General features: G+C 38.1%; 2 protein-coding genes across 6 annotated transcripts in view; one reads left to right on the forward strand and one right to left on the reverse strand.

Annotated features, from left to right (window-relative positions):
- The window catches only part of LOC135102267 (protein eyes shut-like), an 80,664-nt gene extending 68,034 nt beyond the window's left edge, over positions 1–12,630 (reverse strand). For all 3 annotated transcript variants that reach the window (XM_064007217.1, XM_064007234.1, XM_064007305.1), the window contains exons 1-2: positions 12,491–12,630; positions 464–580 (exon numbers count right to left, since the gene is read on the reverse strand). The gene's annotated coding sequence lies outside the window, so the exon portion shown is untranslated. The remainder of the gene's footprint in view (positions 1–463; positions 581–12,490) is intronic.
- LOC135102305 (tyrosine-protein phosphatase 10D-like) overlaps positions 12,541–22,500 on the forward strand; it is a 49,236-nt gene continuing 39,276 nt past the window's right edge. For 2 of the 3 annotated variants that reach the window (XM_064007331.1, XM_064007339.1), the window contains exons 1-6: positions 12,541–13,357; positions 17,239–17,323; positions 19,661–19,857; positions 21,555–21,731; positions 21,963–22,038; positions 22,446–22,500. The exon at positions 22,446–22,500 is cut by the window's right edge and continues 28 nt beyond it. In XM_064007331.1, coding sequence (XP_063863401.1) covers positions 12,541–13,357; positions 17,239–17,323; positions 19,661–19,857; positions 21,555–21,731; positions 21,963–22,038; positions 22,446–22,500 — 1,407 coding nt within the window. The remainder of the gene's footprint in view (positions 13,358–17,238; positions 17,324–19,660; positions 19,858–21,554; positions 21,732–21,962; positions 22,039–22,445) is intronic. The other variant, XM_064007349.1, reaches the window with a different exon arrangement.

The raw sequence follows: 22,500 nt of genomic DNA on the forward strand, positions 1-22,500 counted from the left end.
TCTCTCTCTCTCTCTCTCTCTCTCTCTCTCTCTCTCTCTCTCTCTCTCTCTCTCTCTCTCTCTCTCTGTATATATATATATATATATATATATATATATATATATATATATATATATATATATATATATATATATATATATATATATATCAGGCATATAATTACATCAGCAGCACCAGCAGCAGCAAAAAACAGCAATAGAAACAACTATGATAATAATAATAATGTTAATAATAATAATAATAATAATAATAATAATAATAATAATAATTATTATTATTATTATTATTATTATTATTATTATTATATCTTGATACCTCGCATATTTAAAACCTTACGAGGTTCGACCTAGATCATTTTTCCTCTCCTACAGTTCACACACACACACACACACACACACACACACACACACACACACACACACACACACACACACAGACTGTAATATGAATTTCTTCCCTTACCTGTTCTCTGCCTCGCGAATGAAGGCTAGGGAGTGGCAGCTGAAAAACTGACATTCGAATCCCGGAGTTCAGCTGTGAAGTAAGTATGCTCGTCATCGCACCACTAGACCCACGCCGCTGCAATAGTGATAAGGGTGATGGCAATGATGACAACAATGATAATAATAATCATCTCTGTGGTGTTTGAAAATACTCATGGTGAAAGCAAAGCGTTTCTGAATACGGTCCATTTACCGGCATCCACCACCCCAACACATCACCATCACCACCACCAGGCAGTAAGTGGAAGCAACGCATAACGTTCGTCAGTCACAAGAAAGAAATAGGAAGTGATAGATGAATGGAATAGACTCGATAATCACGTTGTTTGTGTGAAGTCATTAGGGGACTTTAAAAGAAAGTAAGATAAATTCATGGATGAGGATAATAGGTAGTGAGGATGACAGGTGGAAATAGGTAGGTATGTTTCATGTAGGGAGTGTCACGTGCAGGCCTGACTGGCTTCTTGTAGCTTTTCTTAAGTTCTGAAGTTTTTGTAAGTTCTTTGTTCCTATCTGTTTTATAATGAATTCGGCAGCACAATTTAGTCATCATTATAATGCTGAAATAAAACGTGTTGGATAATAGTTTCTGAATTCAATTACCAGATATCAGTAATTTTATTTTAACTATTTTAAAGTTTGCAAATAGGTAACAATATAATTGACTATTTATCCTGGCACATATTTTCGATGTAGTTATCATTAACATGTCGTATCGCAAACATAATGTTATTCTTGACTGTTTGCTACAAATTCAGGAGCCATGCTCTCAAACTTTTCGTTGTCTTATCTCGGCTTCTTTGACACTCTCTAGTGGAAATTACTGAGTCTTTTTATGATTCTAGTGACAGACACACACACACACACACACACACACACACACATACACACACACACACATAATATATATATATATATATATATATATATATATATATATATATATATATATATATATATATATATATATATATATATATATATATATATATATATATATATATATATATATATATATATATATATATATATATATATATATATATATATATATATATATGTATGTATTTATTCCTTTGAAACCTAGAGGTATGATAAGGATCAGTTTGCCAGCCCAGTGTAAGGTGAACCATAATGAATTACACCACCCCATCAATATCACCTCACCACCACCAGGCTTTCACGGCGGCAGCTATTTACCGGAAACAAAGCGTCACATTCGCCAGTCATAACAAAGAGATAGGAAGAAATTGGTTCTTAAATAGAATGATAGATGAATGTAATAGACTCAGTTATCAAGTTATCAAGTCGCAGCCACTCCCGTGCTAGCATCATTAACTCTAATACTAACACCTTCCCTACCCAAGCATGACCACCACCAGCTCCGGTCCATGCACCCATCATCCCACCATCACTCCACCACCAGCAATAGTACCACACCTTGCATCTGTAGGCCTCCACACTCACACCACCTCCACACCACCTCATTGCCTATCTTTCACCGCCACCACACCACCACTAAGCAAGTACATCTCGATGGCTCGCATCACTACTACTGCCACCTTCAGAAGTCCTCACCGCGCCACCACAAACACCTCCATCACCCATTAGAGTGACTAAACCATGTACTGTCGTCCTCCATCAATATATCAAATCACCACCGCCACCATCAGATCTTCGTCAGAAGCAAAATATTTCTTTGAACGGCGTCATTTACTTAGCGGAAACCACGCGTCACATCCGTTTTATCCCAGCTGCGTGGTGCCACAGGAGGCACCACGAACAGTCTAAGTAAGTGAGCGTTTGGCGGTGGAAGGCACACTTCAACAGCTCTTTTTTTTTTACCCATATTTTTTTCTGACAACAATGTAAGTACTTTGAAATTAATCAGTTCGTTGCTACAGACAATACCAAAATGTTATACAAACACTTGTTGTTTCAAAATAGGGCAACTAAATATACATTTTAAGTAGTTGTACTGGGTGAGTAACCAGATGCGATTTCTAACTCAATGATTACGGAAAGATCATTCTAACATTAACACAATAATTTGATGGTATCCAGAATACAATAAAACAAACACCATGGTACTAAAAGGGTAAAGGCAATTTTCAAAGCCACTGTAATTACCCAGAAATCAAGGACCAGATTTTCAAATGTCTCAGCGTCTTATCCCGAGGCTGCATTTAACAGATCCCAGTCACTGAGGATTTATAAATGGATTTTACGGTGGTTTTCATCATTTTATCCAGTTGAACATGGATTCTTCATCATTAACAATAAATAAATAAATAAATAAATAAATAAATAAATAAATAAATAAATAAATAAATAAATATATATATATATATATATATATATATATATATATATATATATATATATTAAGAAGAGGGAGGAGCACAGAGTTACATATATGAGTGGAGGAAGAAGCACACAGGTAGACTTTATACTGTGTAGGAGATGCAACTTGAAAGAGTTTAGTGATTGTAAGGTTGTGCCCGGGGAGAGTGTGGCAAGACAGCATAGAATGTTAGTTGGAAACCTGAGCCTGAAAGTGAAGACAAGGAGGAAAGTGAGGACTGAACCAAAGATCAAAAGGTGGAAACTAAAGGAGGAGTACAATACAGCATTTAAGCAGGAAGTAAGCCAAGCTTTGGCAGAAAGGGAAGAGGTCAGTTGGGAGGAGATCTCAGAAACAGTGAGAGAGAAAGCTATACATGTACTTGGGATGACGTCAGGACGAAGAAAAGAAGACAAGGAAACCTGGTGGTGGAATGAGGAAGTGCAGGATAGCATAAAGAGGAAGAGGCTGGCAAAACGAAACTGGGACAGACATAGGAACGAAGGAAGTATTCAGGAATACAAGGAAATGTGTAGCATAGCGAAGAAGAAAGTGGCAAAGGCGAAGAAAAAGGCATATGAAGAGTTATATGAGAAGTTAGATACTAAGGAAGGGGGAGAAAGACCTCTACCGACTGCCCAGACAGAGAAACAGAGATGGGAGGGATGTGCAGCATGTTAAAATGATAAAGGAGCAGACGGAAATATACTGACAAGGGAAGAGAATATATTAAAAAGATGGAAGGAGTATTTTGAGGATCTGATGAACATCGAAAATGAAAGGGAAAGATTAGAGGAGGTGGAAGAGTTAAATCAGGAAGTGCCAAGGATCAGTAGAGAAGAGGTGAGGAAGGCTTTGAGGAGGATGATGGAAGGTAAAGCAGTAGACCCAGATAAGATACCAGTGGAAGCAGGGGGGAGTTTAGGAGAGATGGCAGTGCGTTAGCTAAGCAGACTGTTCAACGGGATCTTGGAAGGCGAGAGAATGCTAGATGAGTGGAGAAAAAGTGTGTTAATGCCAATTTTCAAGAACAAGGGAGATATACAAAGCTCCAGCAACTATAGAGGAATTAAGCTGCTGAGTCATGCAATGAATGGGAAAAAATCGTGGAAACGAGATTGCGAAGAATGGTGAGGATCAGTGTAGAGCAGTTCGGATTCATGCCAGGGAGAAGCACAACGGACGCAATATTTGCTCTGAGGATGAGGATGGAGGAGTACAGGAAAGGACAGAAGGGGCTGCATTGTGTGTTTATAGATCTAGAAAAGGCTCACGATCGGGTGCCGAGAGAAGAGCTGTGGTATTGCATGAGGTGCTCGGGAGTGGCAGAGAAGTATGTGAAGGTGGTGAAGGACATGCACGAAAACAGCGTAACAGCAGTAAGGTGTGCTGCAGGAATGACGGAGGGTTTCGGAGTGGAGGTGGGACTGCACCAGGGATCGGCTTTGAGCTCCTTCCTGTTTGCAGTAGTGATGGACAGACTGACTGATGAGGTCAGACAGGAATCCCCACGAACTACAATGTTCGCAGACGACGTAGTGATCTGTTGCGAAAACCGGAAAGTAGAGACAGAGTTAGAGAGGTGGAGATATGCACTGGAGAGAAGGGGACTGAAAGTGAGCAGGACCAAGACTGAGTACATGTGTCTCAACGGAGGTGATGAGGGAGACAATAAGGCTACAAGGTGCGCAAATGACAAAGGTTGACGAATTTAGATATTTGGGGTCCACGGTACAGAGTAAAGGAGACTGTGGTAAGGAGGTAAAGAAGAGAATGCAAATGGGATGGAATGGATGGAGGAAGACGGCAGCAGTGACATGTGACAGAAAGGTTTCCGCAAGAACAAAAGGGAAAGATTTATAAAACAGTAGTGAGATCCGCCATGCTGTATTGTATGGAAACAGTACCACTTACGAAAAAGCAGGAAGCGGAGTTGGAAGTAGCGAAATTGAAGATGTTGCGATTTGCTCTTGGAGTGACAAGGATGGATAAAATCAGAAATGATTACATCAGAGGAACAACACACGTACGTCAGTTTGGGGACAAAGCAAGGGAGGCTAGACTGAGGTGGTTTGGACATGTCAGGAGGAGTGACGAGGGGTATGTGGGGAGAATGCTGGACATGGATCTACCTGGCCGGAGGAAGAGAGGGAGACCAAAGAGAAGGTTTATGGATGCTGTGAAGGGAGACATGCAAGTGGTGGGCATGACAGAGAGAGGCGCAGAAGATTGAGCGCATGAGAGAAGTGATCCGCTGTGGCGACCCCTAAGTGGGAGCAGCCGAAAGGTGAAAGAAAAGATATATATATATATATATATATATATATATATATATATATATATATATATATATATATATATATATATATATATATATATATATATATATATATAACATGACTGATAATCTCTGTAGCCTTTACAAATACTTCTAATGAGTGATTACATGGCGAGACAGAGATAGGACATTTACTTTTGGCTTAACCCGGTGCAAAATTTTTAAGTTTCTTTGATTACGCTGAGTCCCAATTTTAACTACTGCAAGCTCCATTACAGGGCAGTGAAGGAATAATGAAGGTAAAGGATGACAGATCGAACATAAACAATGATTCCCGGAAGAAAAAAAAAAAAAACACTCCCGGAAAAAAAAAATCACTCCAAGTGCTTGTCGGAACGTTGTACTGTCGATATCTTCGTGTGTAATGAATAGAGACAGAGTTGCATACTGAAATTCATCACATACATAAGCAAACTTTCATATGAAAAAAAGTCAGACAAGCAAGCATTTTGTGAAGATATTTCAAGACTGTTCGTGAATGAACTATCACAGACCAAGCTAATGTTATCCTCAGTGCTCCATGAGGAGACTGAGGTAATGACGAATGTGAAACACCTCCAGTGAAAATGGCCACCAGAAGTCGGAAGGATACTGATGACTGTACTGAATAATGTGGCCGACATTGTTTTAAAATTTATAATATCTCTTTGCATCTTCACTTTCCTACCAATACATCAACTTGATATAGAAGTTAAATTGCTTCTCACAAGACAGGCATCACGAAGGACTGAAAACCAAGTACCTACGAAGGCTTCATCTTGCGGCTTGCTTCTCCACTGAGCTTCTCCCTGAGTGCGGGGCCAGTGCTGCACGAATCGCAATCCAAAAACACCGAGTTCCATCCAGGATAACTGAAGTTTTGTCGTTGGGAGAGGTAACACCTTCTTGTAACCCAAGGCGGTGCATATAAAAGCATCAGAACTTAATCGATTGAAAAAAAAATAATAACAATTATTATCATTATTATTATAATAAAAATAATCCTTGAGGTTCAGTTTTGCCGAAGCGAGTTCAGCCCTTGGCTTACTATCTTAACCTTTACAATAGAAAAGGCAGTTACACCCTTCGTGCTAGTGCGTGTGGCTGACGCCTGGGGCATTGCGCGGATTTACACACACACACACACACACACACACACACACTTTGAACAATATGGCAAAAGGAACACTTAGATAATCGACCAGGCAGCTTTCAATACATAATATACATCATCATCATGATAAATGTTTAACGAAGCTTCAAATAACAGTCATGGCTTACGTCAACATAAAGAAGCACTCTGATATTATCCCAGTGGAAACACTTTTATATCAGCGAGTAGTGTTGAAAATACGTGTTATATATTGTGTAACACAAATAAAAAGGTGATGACAGATTTATCATGAGTTCTAAACTTTCCGCGAGCGTATAGTTGGTCACGAATCCAGCATGTGATCTCCAAGACAGTGGTAAATTGAGAGCGCGCGCACGCGCATGCAAGCACGCACGCACGCGCGCGCGCACACACACACACACACACACACACACACACACACACACTTGGAGATAATCAGCCCTTACCTTATTATCTTAACCTTACACACCGCGCAGTGCAATGGGCAGCACGTTCGGCTCACAACCGAGAAGGCCCGGGTTCGAGTCCCGGAGGCGATGAGGCAAAATTGGACGAGCCTCTTAATGTGTAGCCCGTTTTCACCTAGCAGCAAGTACGGGATGTAAGCCGAGAGTTTGTGACTTCGCTGTCCCGGTGTGTGATGTGTGAGTGGTCTCAGTCCTACCTAAAGATCAGTCTCTGAGCTCTTTCCGTAGGGGAACGGCTAGCTGAGTGATTAGCAGACAACTGTAAGTGAAAAGTGGATGGCACACACACACACACACACACACACACACACACATTTATTCCACCGATGGTGGAGTGTCTCTCATCTGCAACCTTAGTTTGGGTGATGGTGATGGGTCCTGACGTAGGCAGTGAAGTGAAGTGACCCCAGGTCGGACTGCCTTTCCGTCGACGACCCTAAGTGTCTTGACACCCCCCTCAACTTTTTCTTCATTAACTTCTGCAACATTCGCGGTGTAAGATCTAATTTTCAATCTGTAGAACACCACCTCTCCTCTTCTAAACCTCATCTTCTTTTCCTCACTGAAACCCAGGTGTCTGAGGCAACTGACAGTAGCCCCTTTTCTGTTCCCTCCTACTTTCTCTATCCTCATTTTCGATCCAAAGCTGGATGCTGCGTTTATGTGCGCAATGACTTAACCTGCTCTCGTGCCCACGCTCTTGAATCTTCCGAGTTTTCCACCATCTGGCTACGACTACAGAGTTATTCTCATACTAAATTTATCTGTGCTGTATACCTCTCTCCTAACTCCTCTGACTATAAGAAATTCTTTGACTACTTAACTTCTAAAGTGGAGCACATTCTGACCCTCTTCCCTTTTGCAGAGATCTCCATTCTTGGAGACTTCAATGTTCACCACCAGCTTTGGCTTTCCTCTCCCTTCACTGACCATCCTGGTGAACTAGCCTACAACTTTGCTATCCTCCATGACCTAGAGCAATTGGTGCAACACCCTACTCGTATTCCTGACCGTCTTGGAGATACGCCCAACATTCTTGACCTTTTCCTGACCTCTAATCCTTCTGCTTATGCTGTCATCCTCTGTTGGGCTCCTCCGATCACAATCTCATATCTTTATCTTGTCTTATCACTCCAATCCCTCCTCAGGATCCCCCTAAGCGAAGGTGCCTCTGGCATTTTGCCTCTGCTAGTTGGGGGGACCTGAGGAGGTACTTTGCTGATTTTCCTTGGAATGACTACTGCTTCTGTGTCAGAGACCCGTCTTTGTGTGCTGAGCGCATAACAGAGGTGATAGTGTCTGGCATGGAGGCGTACATTCCTCACTCTTTTTCTCGTCCTAAACCTTCTAAACCTTGGTTTAACACAGCTTGTTCTCGTGCTATACGAGTACATGATAGAGAGGTGGCCCACAAAAGGTACTTAAGCCTTCCATCACCAGAATCTCATGCACTTTATATTTCTGCCCGGAACCATGCCAAGTCTGTTCTCCAACTAGCCAAAAACTCCTTCATTAACAGAAAATGTCAAAACCTTTCAAGATCTAACTCCCCTCGTGATTTCTGGCATCTAGCCAAAAATATCTCCAATAACTTTGCTTCTTCTTCTTTCCCTCCTCTACTTCAACCAGATGGCACCACTGCTATCACATCTATTTCTAAAGCTGAACTCTTTGCTCAAACCTTTGCTAAAAACTCTACCTTGGACGATTCTGGGCTTATTCCTCCCTCTCCTCCACCCTCTGACTACTTCATGCCACGTATTAAAATTCTTCGTAATGATGTTTTCCATGCCCTCGCTGGTCTAAACCCTTGGAAGGCTTATGGACCTGATGGGGTCCCTCCTATTGTTCTCCGAAACTGTGCCTCCGTGCTTGCACCTTTCCTAGTCAAACTCTTTCAGCTCTGTCTGTCAACATCTACCTTTCCTTCTTGCTGGAAGTTTGCCTACATTCAACCTGTTCCTAAAAAGGGTGACCGTTGTAATCCCTCAAACTACCGTCCTATTGCTTTAATTTCCTGCCTATCTAAAGTTTTTGAATCTATCCTCAACAGGAAGATTCTTAAACATCTATCACTTCACAACCTTCTATCTGATCGCCAGTATGGGTTCCGTCAAGGCCGCTCTACTGGTGATCTTCTGGCTTTCCTTACTGAGTCTTGGTCATCCTCTTTTAGAGACTTTGGTGAAACTTTTGCTGTTGCCTTGGACATATCAAAAGCCTTTGATAGAGTCTGGCACAAAGCTTTGATTTCAAAACTATCCTCCTACGGTTTCTATCCTTCTCTCTGTAACTTCATCTCAAGTTTCCTTTCTGACCGTTCTATTGCTGCTGTGGTAGACGGTCACTGTTCTTCTCCTAAATCTATTAACAGTGGTGTTCCTCAGGGTTCTGTCCTGTCACCCACTCTCTTCTTATTATTCATTAATGATCTTCTAAACCAAACTTCTTGTCCTATCCACTCCTATGCTGATGATACCACCCTGCACTTTTCCACGTCTTTTCATAGACGTCCAACCCTTCAGGAGGTAAACATATCACGCAGGGAAGCCACAGAACGCCTGACTTCTGATCTTTCTAAAATTTCTGATTGGGGCAGAGCAAACTTGGTATTGTTCAATGCCTCAAAAACTCAATTCCTCCATCTATCAACTCGACACAATCTTCCAGACAACTATCCCCTCTTCTTCAATGACACTCAACTGTCCCCCTCTTCTACACTGAACATCCTTGGTCTGTCCTTTACTTATAATCTGAACTGGAAACTTCACATCTCATCTCTAGCTCAAACAGCTTCTATGAAGTTAGGTGTTCTGAGACGTCTCCGCCAGTTTTTTTCACCCCCCCAGCTGCTAACTCTGTACAAGGGCCTTATCCGTCCATGTATGGAGTATGCTTCACATGTCTGAGGGGGTTCCACTCATACTGCTCTTCTAGACAGGGTGGAATCAAAAGCTTTTCATCTCATCAACTCCTCTCCTCTAACTGACTGTCTTCAGCCCCTCTCTCACCGCCGCAATGTTGCATATCTAGCTGTCTTCTACCACTATTTTCATGCCAACTGCTCTTCTGATCTTGCTAACTGCATGCCTCCCCTCCTTCCGCGGCCTCGCTGCACAAGACTTTCTTCTTTCTCTCACCCCTATTTTGTCCACCTCTCTAACGCAAGAGTTAACCAGTATTCTCAATCATTCATCCCTTTCTCTGGTAAACTCTGGAACTCCCTGCCTTCTTCTGTATTTCCACCTTCCTATGACTTGAATTCCTTCAAGTGGGAGGTTTCAAGACACTTATCCACCAATTTTTGACCACTGCTTTGACCCTTTTATGGGACTGGCATTTCAGTGGGCATTTTTTTTTATTAGATTTTTGTTGCCCTTGGTCAGTATCCTTCCTACATAAAAAAAAAAAAAAAAAGGCATCCACAGCCTCATCAGTGACGTAGCGTTGTCGAACCATATCCATTTTCCAGGTTCATGGACAAGTGGAAGTAAGAGTGAGTGAGGTCAGCTAAGTACAGCTAGTGAGGGGTGAAATACATAGAAGCCACAATCACAGATTTTTGTTATTGTCAACACCGAGGTGTGGCCAGAGTATTGTCCTGATGGAACAACACTGCTGGTCACCATTCCAACTGGCCTTTTTTGATGTTATTGTGTAGGCGAATCAGGAGGCCAGCATAGCACTGTTCAGTGATGCTGTTGTTGCTCTTCTGGAGATAATGTACCAGCAGCATGCGTTGTGCATCCTAGAAAATGGACGCCAAGAGCTTTCGGCCGAAGCTGTGGCCTTGGTCAGAGAGGAGGCACGCTTCACTGATTTGACTGCCGTTTGGTCTCAGGCCAGTAGTGATGAACCCAGGACTCATCCATCGTAACTAATCGAGCAAAGAAATTTACCGAATCATTCAATGTTTCCAAATTGTTGGTGGACAGGGTTGTTTTAGTGTTTAATAAAAAGGGAAGTCTGCCTGTAACAGTATACTGAATAGCAGCAGAGGTGAATTTGAACATCTATAGAAAATGGAGCAAGCCTGCCCACTGTCCAATAGAAAGTGCGCAGTGAAGAGATGCATTGGTCAAAACAAAATTAAGCTGACGAGCGCAGAGACACATGAGAGGCCAAGAAAGCAAACACAGGGTACAATGCGTGTGCTTCTTTTCTGGGGTCTGGAAACGTGGTAACCGGCTTGCACACACTCGAGAAGACAAACCTGTTTTTTTTCAGAATGTTGACAGTTCATTCCTGGGCCATATCCAATTTGTCTGTTATATGATGAGATGACAGTTACTGATCCTCTATACGGTAACCATCCCAAGAATAGGGTCAAAGTTCCTAATTATGGTCATTCCTAATTATGGCCTTCTTGCCTGACACTGGATCGTCTTGAAGCTTTTCTTACCATGCTTCAATTCTTTGATCCAACGTTTGCTTGTGGCATATTAAGGAGGGTCTTCCCCTAGTGTGCTCACAAGAACAAGACGAGGTGTACAGTATTGATGCAGCTCCGGAAATTCTGTTCAAATGTAGAACAAACACCTTAAAACTAAATGGCAGGAAAAGATTTACAGGTGAAAACACAGAATGTTGGCTATGTGGTGAGGAAAATGAAAATTTATCGCACTTTCTTCTTTGATGTCCTGCTTATGCCAGAGATAGAAAAATTGAAAATTACAAACCTGCCAAGAAAAAAAAACGGAGATAATCGGGGAACTGTTATTTAACAATAGCATAAAAGAAACTAAAACAAATTTCCATAAATTTTGGAAAACAAGGGAAAAGAAAATAAAAGAAATAGAAAACAATAACAGAAACCAATAAGTGTATAAATTCAAGAAAAGACGCAGACAGCAGCAGACATATGTCAGGGAGAACCGTTGCAAAGGCCGTTCTTCCGACCCACAATTAATATATATATATATATATATATATATATATATATATATATATATATATATATATATATATATATATATATATATATATATATATATATATATATATATATATATGTATATATATGTATATATATATATATATATATATATATATATATATATATATATATATATATATATATATATATATATATATATATATATATATATTCAAGGATGTCTGATTTCGTCATGCCTTTCAACTGAAGATACTTCATGATAGACCAGAGCTCCAGTTTCTCCATTTTTACAATAACACCTATCAGGGGCATTCACTTCAGATTTTTCGTTCTTTTTTTTTTTGAAGTGAGAAACGTGGTTAGAACAATAGTGTTACTTAACACTTAGTTACTTGCATATACTAGATCTTACTTGCCTATGTCACTGTTTTCTGGGTGAGGCTCAAAGCATATCAAGTCACCCCTTGTTCTCAGCTACAGGTAGTCCAGCACCCCTTTAAGCCAAGCTAAGATTGTTAAGCACTTCCTTTAATTTGGTAATGCCCTATTTGCTGCGAGGTTATAAACTATATATATATATATATATATATATATATATATATATATATATATATATATATATATATATATATATATATATATATATATATATATATATATATATATATATATATATATATATATATATACTCGTATATATATTGCAGGCGACTGATCTGTTCTATCCAATCCTCAAAATAAGAGATCACAATGTAATCAGTAACTATTGAGAAAAATAATAATAATACATAATACATTATTATTCCAGAGCTGGTCTAATAATCACCTAGGTTGATAAATTCCTGTCTTTCCTCTAGCTAAGGTTGAAGAGGAGGGATGGCCCGACCGCCGTCTTTGTGGGTACTCGTGCTGGCCATCTGCGGGGGACTGGAGGGCGCCACGGCGGTCACCACTGCTGCAGACTCCTCCACTCCGACCACTGCAGACTCCTTCCATCCATCCACTACTGATTCCTTCCATTCATCCACTGCAGACTCCTCCCCTCAATTCACTACTGACTCCATTTCATCCACTGCAGACTCCTCCCCTCAATTCACTACTGACTCCATTCCATCCACTGCAGACTCCTCCCCTCAATTCACTACTGACTCCACTCCATCCACTGCAGACTCCTCCCCTCAATTCACTACTGACTCCACTCCATTCCCTGCAGACTCCTTCCCTCAATTCACTACTGACTCCTCCCCTCCATCCACTACTGACTCCTTCCATTCATCCACTGCGGACTCCTCCCCTCCATCCACTCCTGACTCCATTCCATCCACTACGAACTCCTTCCACTCATCCACTGCAGACTCCTCCCCTCCATCCACTACTGACTCCATTCCATTCAATACGAACTCCTTCCATTCATTCACTGCAGACTCCTCCCCTCCATCCACTACTGATTTCTTCATTTCATCCACTACGAACCCCTTCCATCCATCCACTACTGATTCCTCCCCTCCATCCACTACTGACTTCTTCATTTCATCCACTACTGACCCCTTCCTCCCATCCACTACCCACTCTTTCTCTCCAACAAGTAAAGCCTCTATCCCAGATGCTTCCTCTGGCTCTTCAACATTTTCCAACGGTACATTCCTTACAACTGAAAGAAACAAGAGAGATGATGTTCAGAGTGGTCCCAAAGGTGTGTGTGTGTGTGTGTGTGTGTGATAATCTACATGTATTTTTACAGGATTGAGTTAAGCCAATCATGTTTCATAATACTAAGCTATATTTTTCTTTACATTTACTTCCACTGATCTATTATTGTTCTGTTTAGTAAACTGTATTTCTGTACATCCTTATTTCCTTTATGAAGTTGCCTGCTGTGCCCTCTTAATTAATGTTGAGTTCCCTTGGTGACAAGTATCCTAAATGTAATTACTAATTTATCGAACAATTCATTACTTCTTACGCATATATACATTATAATCGTTTTTTCTTTTCTTTTCTTTTTTTCTTTTTTTCGTCCTTCCTCCAACTTGGGAAACCGTAACTTCCTTTCTTCCCTCGCAACGTCAAGACTTGATACCTATTTATTTTTAGTTTCATACTCGTATTATGTTTATTTAAATGCAGATACTACAATACTACTGCATATTCTAGTATCTTACAATAAATAAATAAATAAATAAATAAGTAAGATTCTGTACTGTCTCTTATCTATATTTATGAGGGCCATTCATATTTGTTGACAATGCATTTATAATTCATACATTTCAAATATGATCCTCTGGTGTTTACCATTACACACACAGATATCTTTCCTTCTCTGCTTCTTGTAATAATGTATACTATCTAGCTTGTCATTCTATTCAACTGGATGCGTGTCTTTGTGTGTGTATACGAGTTGCTTATGTGTTGGTTTCCTGTCCCACGTCATAGAATACACGACTGTTATCGGCCTCCTACATGATAACATGGCTCAGCTCGACGCCAGGATGTTACTCACTGCCCCTTTATCGCACTCAAAAGGAAACATTACTTTTTTTTTTCTTTTTAGTGTGTGTGTGTGTGTTTACAAGATTGTGTGAAACAGAATATTACTAGCAATAATAATAATAATAATAATAATAATAATAATAATAATAATAATAATAATAATAATAATAATAATAATAATAATAATGCATACTCTCTCTCTCTCTCTCTCTCTCTCTCTCTCTCTCTCTCTCTCTCTCTCTCTCTCTCTCTCTCTCTCTCTCTTAATAGTAATCTTGCTAAGTGAAAACCTCCCCTCCTCCCGCGGCCTCTCTGCACAAGGCTTCTTACTTTCTTTCAGCCCTATTCAGTCCACCTCTTTATTGCAAGAGTTAACCAGTATTCTCAATCATTCATTTTTCTTTTTTTTTTCTGGTAAACTCTAAAATTCCCTGTATGCTTCTGTATTTCCTCCTTCTTATGACTTGCACTTTTTCAAGATGGAGGTTCCAAGACACTTATCCTCCAATTTTCAATGATCCTTTTTGACCTGCTTAGAGACTGGCACCTCAATGGGGTTTTTTTTTCTAAATTTTTGTTGCCCTTGGCAAGTGCCTATCTTACATAAAAAATAAATAAATAAATAAAGAAAGAAAGAAAGAAAGAAAGAAAGAAAGAAAAATAAAAGAAAATCCTATTTCAAACACAAAAGATTCATTATCCTAAGATATTAATTTCTTATTCCAGTCTTATACTAAGAATCTCAGGATTGCTGTCCTCAGCAATCCCTCAAAATGCTCTGTTCATCACTTTCCTACAGCATCCTTCTCATCTTCCCATCATCTGCTCTCATCCTTTTTTCTTTTTCCATTTGTGCCCTCATCACCTTCCAGAACATTTCCTTATTCATCTGAAAAAATTCTATTAGCCTTCTATCCCAGCTTTCCTCTGTACTGTACCTTTGCATCATGTACTATAAGCCTTTTTGTTTGGTTCTCATTTTTCTTATAATACCTGAGCCTTCCGATTCACCTACACTTCATATCAATACCTATTTCTGGCTACTGGTGTGTTTAACTCTTCATTACTTGATTTTTTTCTCACTTCAACACCCACTATAATAATGATAATAATAATAATAATAATAATAATAATAATAATAATAATAATAATAATAACAATAATAATAATAATAATAATAATAATAATAATAATAATAATAATAATAATAATAATAATAACAATAATAATAATAATAATAATAAATTATTATTATTATTATTATTATTATTATTATTATTATTATTATTATCATAATTACAGTTTATATCTTGTCTAATGTTTCTCGATGTGGAGACCATTTCTAGTACAGTATTTTGGATCATTCAACAGATACTATAAACAACAAGCATACTCACTTGAGAGCATGATTATTAGCCTTAAATTCCCACAAAGGATAGCAAGGCCAAATCTCAACTTGTCTTACACCCATTTCCTATTAGTTGAACTGGGGCTACATTCTAAAAGAGACATAGTAACAGACACATTAACAGCTGACTACCATATAAGCAAGATTGTTGGGGAAACAATGAATATGCAAAGGAATATAAGAATTGCACTTGCACACTTGGATGAAGAAAGGATAAGGAAACTAATTGTAACGATAATTCATCTAAAATTGGAATATGCAGCTGTGGTGGGGTCACTAAGTTTAAAGAAACATATAAGGAAACTAGAGAGGATACAAAGAGAAGTAGCAAAGATGATTCCAGCTTTAAGTGACAAGACATGAAAAGAGACTAGAAAACTAAACCTTCTGACTCTGGAACAAAGAAGGGAGAGAGGAGACTAATTGCGATATATAGATTAATGGAAGGACTGGAAAGGCTAGACAGAAATGAAATTGTGACATGGGATACAAGAGACACTAGAAAACACGGAAAGAAGCTGAAAAAAAAAAATAGTAGAAGAGATATCAAAAAGAATAGTTTTCCACAAAGAATAGTTGATACATGGAACTGCCTCAACAAGGATGTGGTGCAAGCAAAAACTATTCATAATTTCAAGACCAAGTTAGATGATGATAGATACAGAGACAGGACAATATGAGCATAGCTTCTTTCCAGCATGACACAACTAGGTAATTACACACACACACACACACACACACACAGTGGTAGTGTAACAGTTAACATAGTTACCTCACAACAAGAGGCCCTGATTCAAGTCCCAGGAGTGGTAAGGAAGCTGGGCAGGCCTCTTAATGTGCTTACATCCTGTAGGTATGGGATGTATGCTGAGGGGCTGTGACCTCACTCTCCCAGTGTGTGGTACTGTACACCCTTGCCCAAAGATTCATTACTAGGAACTCTAAGCTCTCTCTAAAGGGATATGGCTGGCTGTGTCAAGAGACTACCAGACAACCATAAATGAATAATGCACACACACACACACACACACACACATATATATATATATATATATATATATATATATATATATATATATATATATATATATATATATATATATATATATATATATATATATATATATATATATATATATATTACTCTATGTAATGTATAGACTTCCTTGTGATCATAATAATTACCTGATTTCTTCACCTATGCTATTCTCTCTCTCTCTCTCTCTCTCTCTCTCTCTCTCTCTCTCTCTCTCTCTCTCTCTCTCTCTCTCTCTCTCTCTCTCTCTCTCTCTCGCTCAGAGGTGCTAGATGCATCTTTTTGCTTGTTCTAGAATCTTTATTTTTTTTTTTAACTTACTTTTACCAATAAGCTGAATTTATTTATTTTCCTTTTTCAGTGATATAAAATTTGATGTTTTATTTCTTATTTTCACTCCAATAACTGGTATTGTTATTATTTTTTACTGTATTACTATTAACATCCACACAATATTGAGGTAAATGTTATTGCAACAACTGTATTTTTCTTTTCATAAAGAGACTTGCCATTAGACAAGTTGGGTGTAAATCTAGTCAGTAAGAGAAAATTGTCTCATTACCTAATTAACTTGGTATAATTTTTCTTCCTTCTCTGCTTTATATCACACCTTCATCCTTCTCCCAATCTCTTTCCTTAGAAATTTACATTACGCTAAACAGCACAACAACGACTGGGGTTGACAAGATATCTGTTTCATGGAATGATGTGAACTGCACTGAAGGGTAAGTTGAAGGCAGGATTAAGAGTTGATAGGAAAATGATACTGTAGCATAAGAAGAACAGAGTTATAAGATGTAGATTTCTCTTTAGCTGGAGTTGAAAATTAATATTTGGTATATTCAAGTGCATAATGAATGTAGAATATAAATGCACACTTGGCTAATATTCCCACAAATTCAGGCAGCTAATCAATGGTGTTTTCTCATATGTTCAAGTAAACACACACACACACACACACACACACACACACACACATACAAGAGACTTTTGTGGAAGTTGGTTATTATGAAGGATTATCTGCAGGATAGAGGAATAAGAATACTTCAAGATGGTGGCCATAGCTGAATAGTTTCCACCTCTCCCAATCCAAACATTCCCCTTTTGCTTCTTCAAACATCAGCCTCAACTAATGCTTCTTTCACACATGTACTCCTTTACTATATCCTTTCACCTTTCAAGTGGTCTTTCTCTTCTACTGGCACCTTCAACTTCACTAATATACACTTTCTTTACAACCTTTTGCTCTTTATCCTCTCAAAATAGTCATACCATCTCAATGTGCTCCTTTTTCACCCATTCTACCACTCCACAGTTTGTACACTATTTGCACCAGTGTTCATACCACATCTCTAACATATATTCATATTGCTCTCACCCTCTCATCTTATCATTCCATATGCCTCTTGCAGATTATTAATTTCCACAACATGCACACATAATTGTTGTGCCATATTCCACATTCATATCTCTGATCCATCTATCAATGCTATCAGGAGAATACTATGACTATTCCTTAATTAAACCTCTTCACACTCATATTACTCTATTTCAATGCTCTTGCAAGTGATCCTATGACATCCATCTTTCATAACCCTCTCTCTCTCTCTTATCTCTCCCTCCATCTCACCATGTTTACCTAATCCTGTTTCCAGCTAGTACTTAAACTTACTCATCTCCTCCTTCATTAACCATTTTGCACCTGCCTATAGCTGGTACGCTCACCCCATAGGCTATCCTAAAAGCACACACCTTCAGTTCCCTCTTCTCTAATATCACTACATACTTAACTTTTTCCAACATTTACCTTTCTGTCTCACACACACCCTACTGAAATTATTCACTACTCTTTGAGGTTCCATTTCACTCTCTGTGCAGATGACAGTGTCATCTACAAACAAAAATTCCAATACAGCCCACCTGACTCCACTCTGCTTCAGCCTTGCATCAACATTTCCTACTTGAGCTTCAATCTCCCTCACACAACAATCCATAAAAATATTAAACAACCATGGAGACATCACACATCCCTGTTCCTATAATGAAACTCTCATAGCTCTCCCTCTGCCCTCATACACACACTTGTATTTAAAGAAAAATGCCTCACTCTCTAATAAAAAAAACTGTCCTCCTACACTTTAAATCTTAAGAACATACTCAAGGGTTCCTATTCACCCTATCACCTATCATGTGCTTTCCTCTAGGTCCATAAATGCCACATAATTTATTTTTCCCTTTTCTAAGTACTCATCTTTTATATCTTATATAGTGTTCATAATAATATTATTGTATGATGTATGGTGCACAACTAGGCATAATAAGCAAAAAAAAAAAAATTCTCTCTCTCTCTCTCTCTCTCTCTCTCTCTCTCTCTCTCTCTCTCTCTCTCTCTCTCTCTCTCTCTTTATATATATATATATATATATATATATATATATATATATATATATATATATATATATATATATATATATATATATATATATATATATACTGTGTCATACATCTTGCAGAATATTGTACTTCTTTTAGCATTTTGGTCTGAAAATGTTTCAACCAGAAAATGTAAATCCCAAATCCACACATACAAAAGTAAGGAGAGCAAAATTTATGATAAAAGCTATTTTAAAACTGTTATGCAGGGAGAACTTAGAAATACCATGCTGACTACCACATCAATAAGTTTGATCCCCCATATTTGGTGAATTGAGGCATAATTATGTAACTAGGATCAAGCAAAATTCTAGAGTTGCATTTATCTAGTATATATATATATATATATATATATATATATATATATATATATATATATATATATATATATATATATATATATATATATATATATATATATATATATATATATATATATATATATATATATATATATATATATATATATATATATATATATATATATATATATATATATATATATATATATATATATATATATATATATATGATTAAAATAGGAAAACCTCTTAACTGAAGAGGTTTTGTCAATACTTTTCTTTAAAGGAAAAAATGACAGGAGACTAATGAAAAGATAACATACACAGGTATGAAATGCAAGGGAATTGTGAAAGAAACTACAATTGTTGCTCTGACCAGTGTGAGCTTCCTTTACCATATGACTTACATATACTCAACACAACCTTCTCCGGAGACCCATGTACAACATACGAGGTGAAAGTGAAAGGAATAAACTGCAAATCAAGTTGGAGTGAAGAAAGAAGTATTTCCATCAACTGTAAAGGTGAGACAGAATAATGACTGGAGAAAACATTAAATGATGGGGCAGAAAGACAATTGTACCATAGGAGGTTCATCAGTATTATCACTCATAACTCATAAGGGTTATGAGTGCAAAATACATGTACAGTAAATAAACATCAATTACAGTATGGTGTATATTATCCATATCATAACAAACACTAATTTTCCCTTACTTCTCGGAATAAGGGATGTCTTGAGGATGTCTAAGAATCAATCTACCTACCTATTCTCTAAATATGATAAATCCATACTCATCATCAGCATGAACCACATACTAAATTGAACTTCTCTAACCCTTATATCAACATCCTTTCATACCAAAAGTCCCCTTCAAAACTAAACACAAAATCTAAATTGCAAAACAGCTCACTGAGGCACTACAAATAAGACTTGAGTCAATGATTGGATCTCCAAGGAGGAATTACTACATAAGTAACCAGGGCTGGTGAAATACATCTGTTTTTTTGCCATCTTGTGTGGCTCATTGCACCCTTACTTCTCATTCAGTTTCTTCCAATCAAAGTTTTTTTTTTCTATTTTTTTCATTTCCAGGTATTCCTCATCTGTACTTTTCTTACTTTCACTGCCTAATCCCTGTACAACCTGTTCTTCCCCTCTCTTACTTTCTTTGGTACATATATATATTTAGTTTTTGTATGCCCTTTCATCTTAAATGTAAATTTAACAAATTACTTTTCAGCCCGAACTGATCACCAAGACAGGAATGATTTTTGGTCTACCTTGATTGTCTTACATTGTTTTCTCTCTCATTTGGACTAATATCTGGTCTTTCAGTTTCCTCTACCAGAAGACACTTCATTCCATTTCTCTTACCTTCTCTGAGACTACTTTATTTTGATACTGTAGCATGTGGTCATCTCATTTTTCAATATCACGGAGGTGATATTTTTTGCATTTTCAATGTTTGCCACCAGTGTCATGCCCCTGGAGCATCAAAGAAACAGTGAGAGACTGATATAAAGACAGGTTAAAGTGAGCATGACAAGCAATTGCCATGGATTGAATCATGGCAAGACATTCAAGCTCAATGCATATAAAATTGTCACCAATTAAACTAAGATAACCACCAAGGCCTGAATGATTTCTGGTCAACCTTGACTGTTCTGTCATTACAAATCCATCACAAGTGTAGACCACACTCAGGTGAGCAGAGAGGTCAGTGTAAATAGTATATAAGAATGCATAACCTCACACTGCTGGTACTGATCTAATTCACAGTACTCCAAAACACTGTAAATGGGAGTTGGCACAGGAGAGGATAAAACCAATGTCAGACATTTGAAAAATGTGAAATACTTGAAAACTGAATCTATCCATCACTACCACAACCACAATCACTTTCAACACTCTTACCACCACTATCACCACTGCTACCATCTACACCACTACCATAATCAATCTCTTAACCACTACAACCATCATTACTACCATCACCATCACTGGCATAACAACAATGACAACAGACCTCCCTTGGCTCTCCTCAACCCCCTTCTCTCTCCAATCTCAGTCTTTGTGTCATCATTGTGCCTCTCCCCCTTTTTAGAATTTTATAATGTGGAGATGAGTAAATCCTGTGGGGAAACATGACTGAGATCCAAGACCATAGGTATCACATGGAAAATCATGAGGAAACTGTTTTTCTCTTTTCCCAAACAGTACCTGATAAGCCCAGAAACTTGAAGGTCACCAAGCCTGCCTTTGATAAGCCTGAAAATGAATCCAGAATGGCTTATATCACCTGGAATACCCCTTACCCAACAAATGGTACACTGATGGATTATGAACTTACTTATTCCACCAAAAACACTACTCATAATTTCAAGATTATTCCAGGTAAGACATATTCTACATTAATTGCATAGTACAGTATAGAGTTTTGGAAGAAGAGAAGTAAGACTAATTAGCTAACAGTAAAAAGTTATAAAAATACAAGAGAAAGGTTAAAATGAAACTGAATAAAATGAAATACATACATAGAAAAGATTTATGCCTTCAATCTCTCTCTCTCTCTCTCTCTCTCTCTCTCTCTCTCTCTCTCTCTCTCTCTCTCTCTCTTTCTTACAGATGAACATTGCAACGATGAATCTACAAGACTTACATGTAACTACTCACTTGAGCTGAAGCCAGAATCCGAGTATTGGTAAGTCACCACTCACCACTCAAGAAGGCACCCAAGCCCACTTCATTACACACACTGAAGCAAGATGAAGAGAAACCATTATTTGTGGTTTAATGAGTGAATGTTGATATCGTTTTACTTTATACATGTACATATCAAGACGTGCACATCTTAATCTGACATCCAGCACACCAAGACCTCCTCAATTAGATCATAACCAATCTTCCAGTGGTTCATGCCAGGTGTTTCATATTACTCATGATTATTTCAGATTTCAGAGACATGAATTCCCTATCCATAAATTAATTCAAATCAATGCAATTTTTATTTTATTTTACTATTATAATGATTTAATACTGTGTTTCATTTACATCTCTCTCTCTCTCTCTCTCTCTCTCTCTCTCTCTCTCTTTTCTCATCCATATCAGCTTCACTGTTAAAGCTCGAAATAAGGAAACAAGTGCAAACTATTCACTTCCAGAG

The sequence above is a fragment of the Scylla paramamosain genome, chromosome 1 (genome assembly GCF_035594125.1).
Source record: "Scylla paramamosain isolate STU-SP2022 chromosome 1, ASM3559412v1, whole genome shotgun sequence".
NCBI lineage: Eukaryota > Metazoa > Arthropoda > Malacostraca > Decapoda > Portunidae > Scylla > Scylla paramamosain.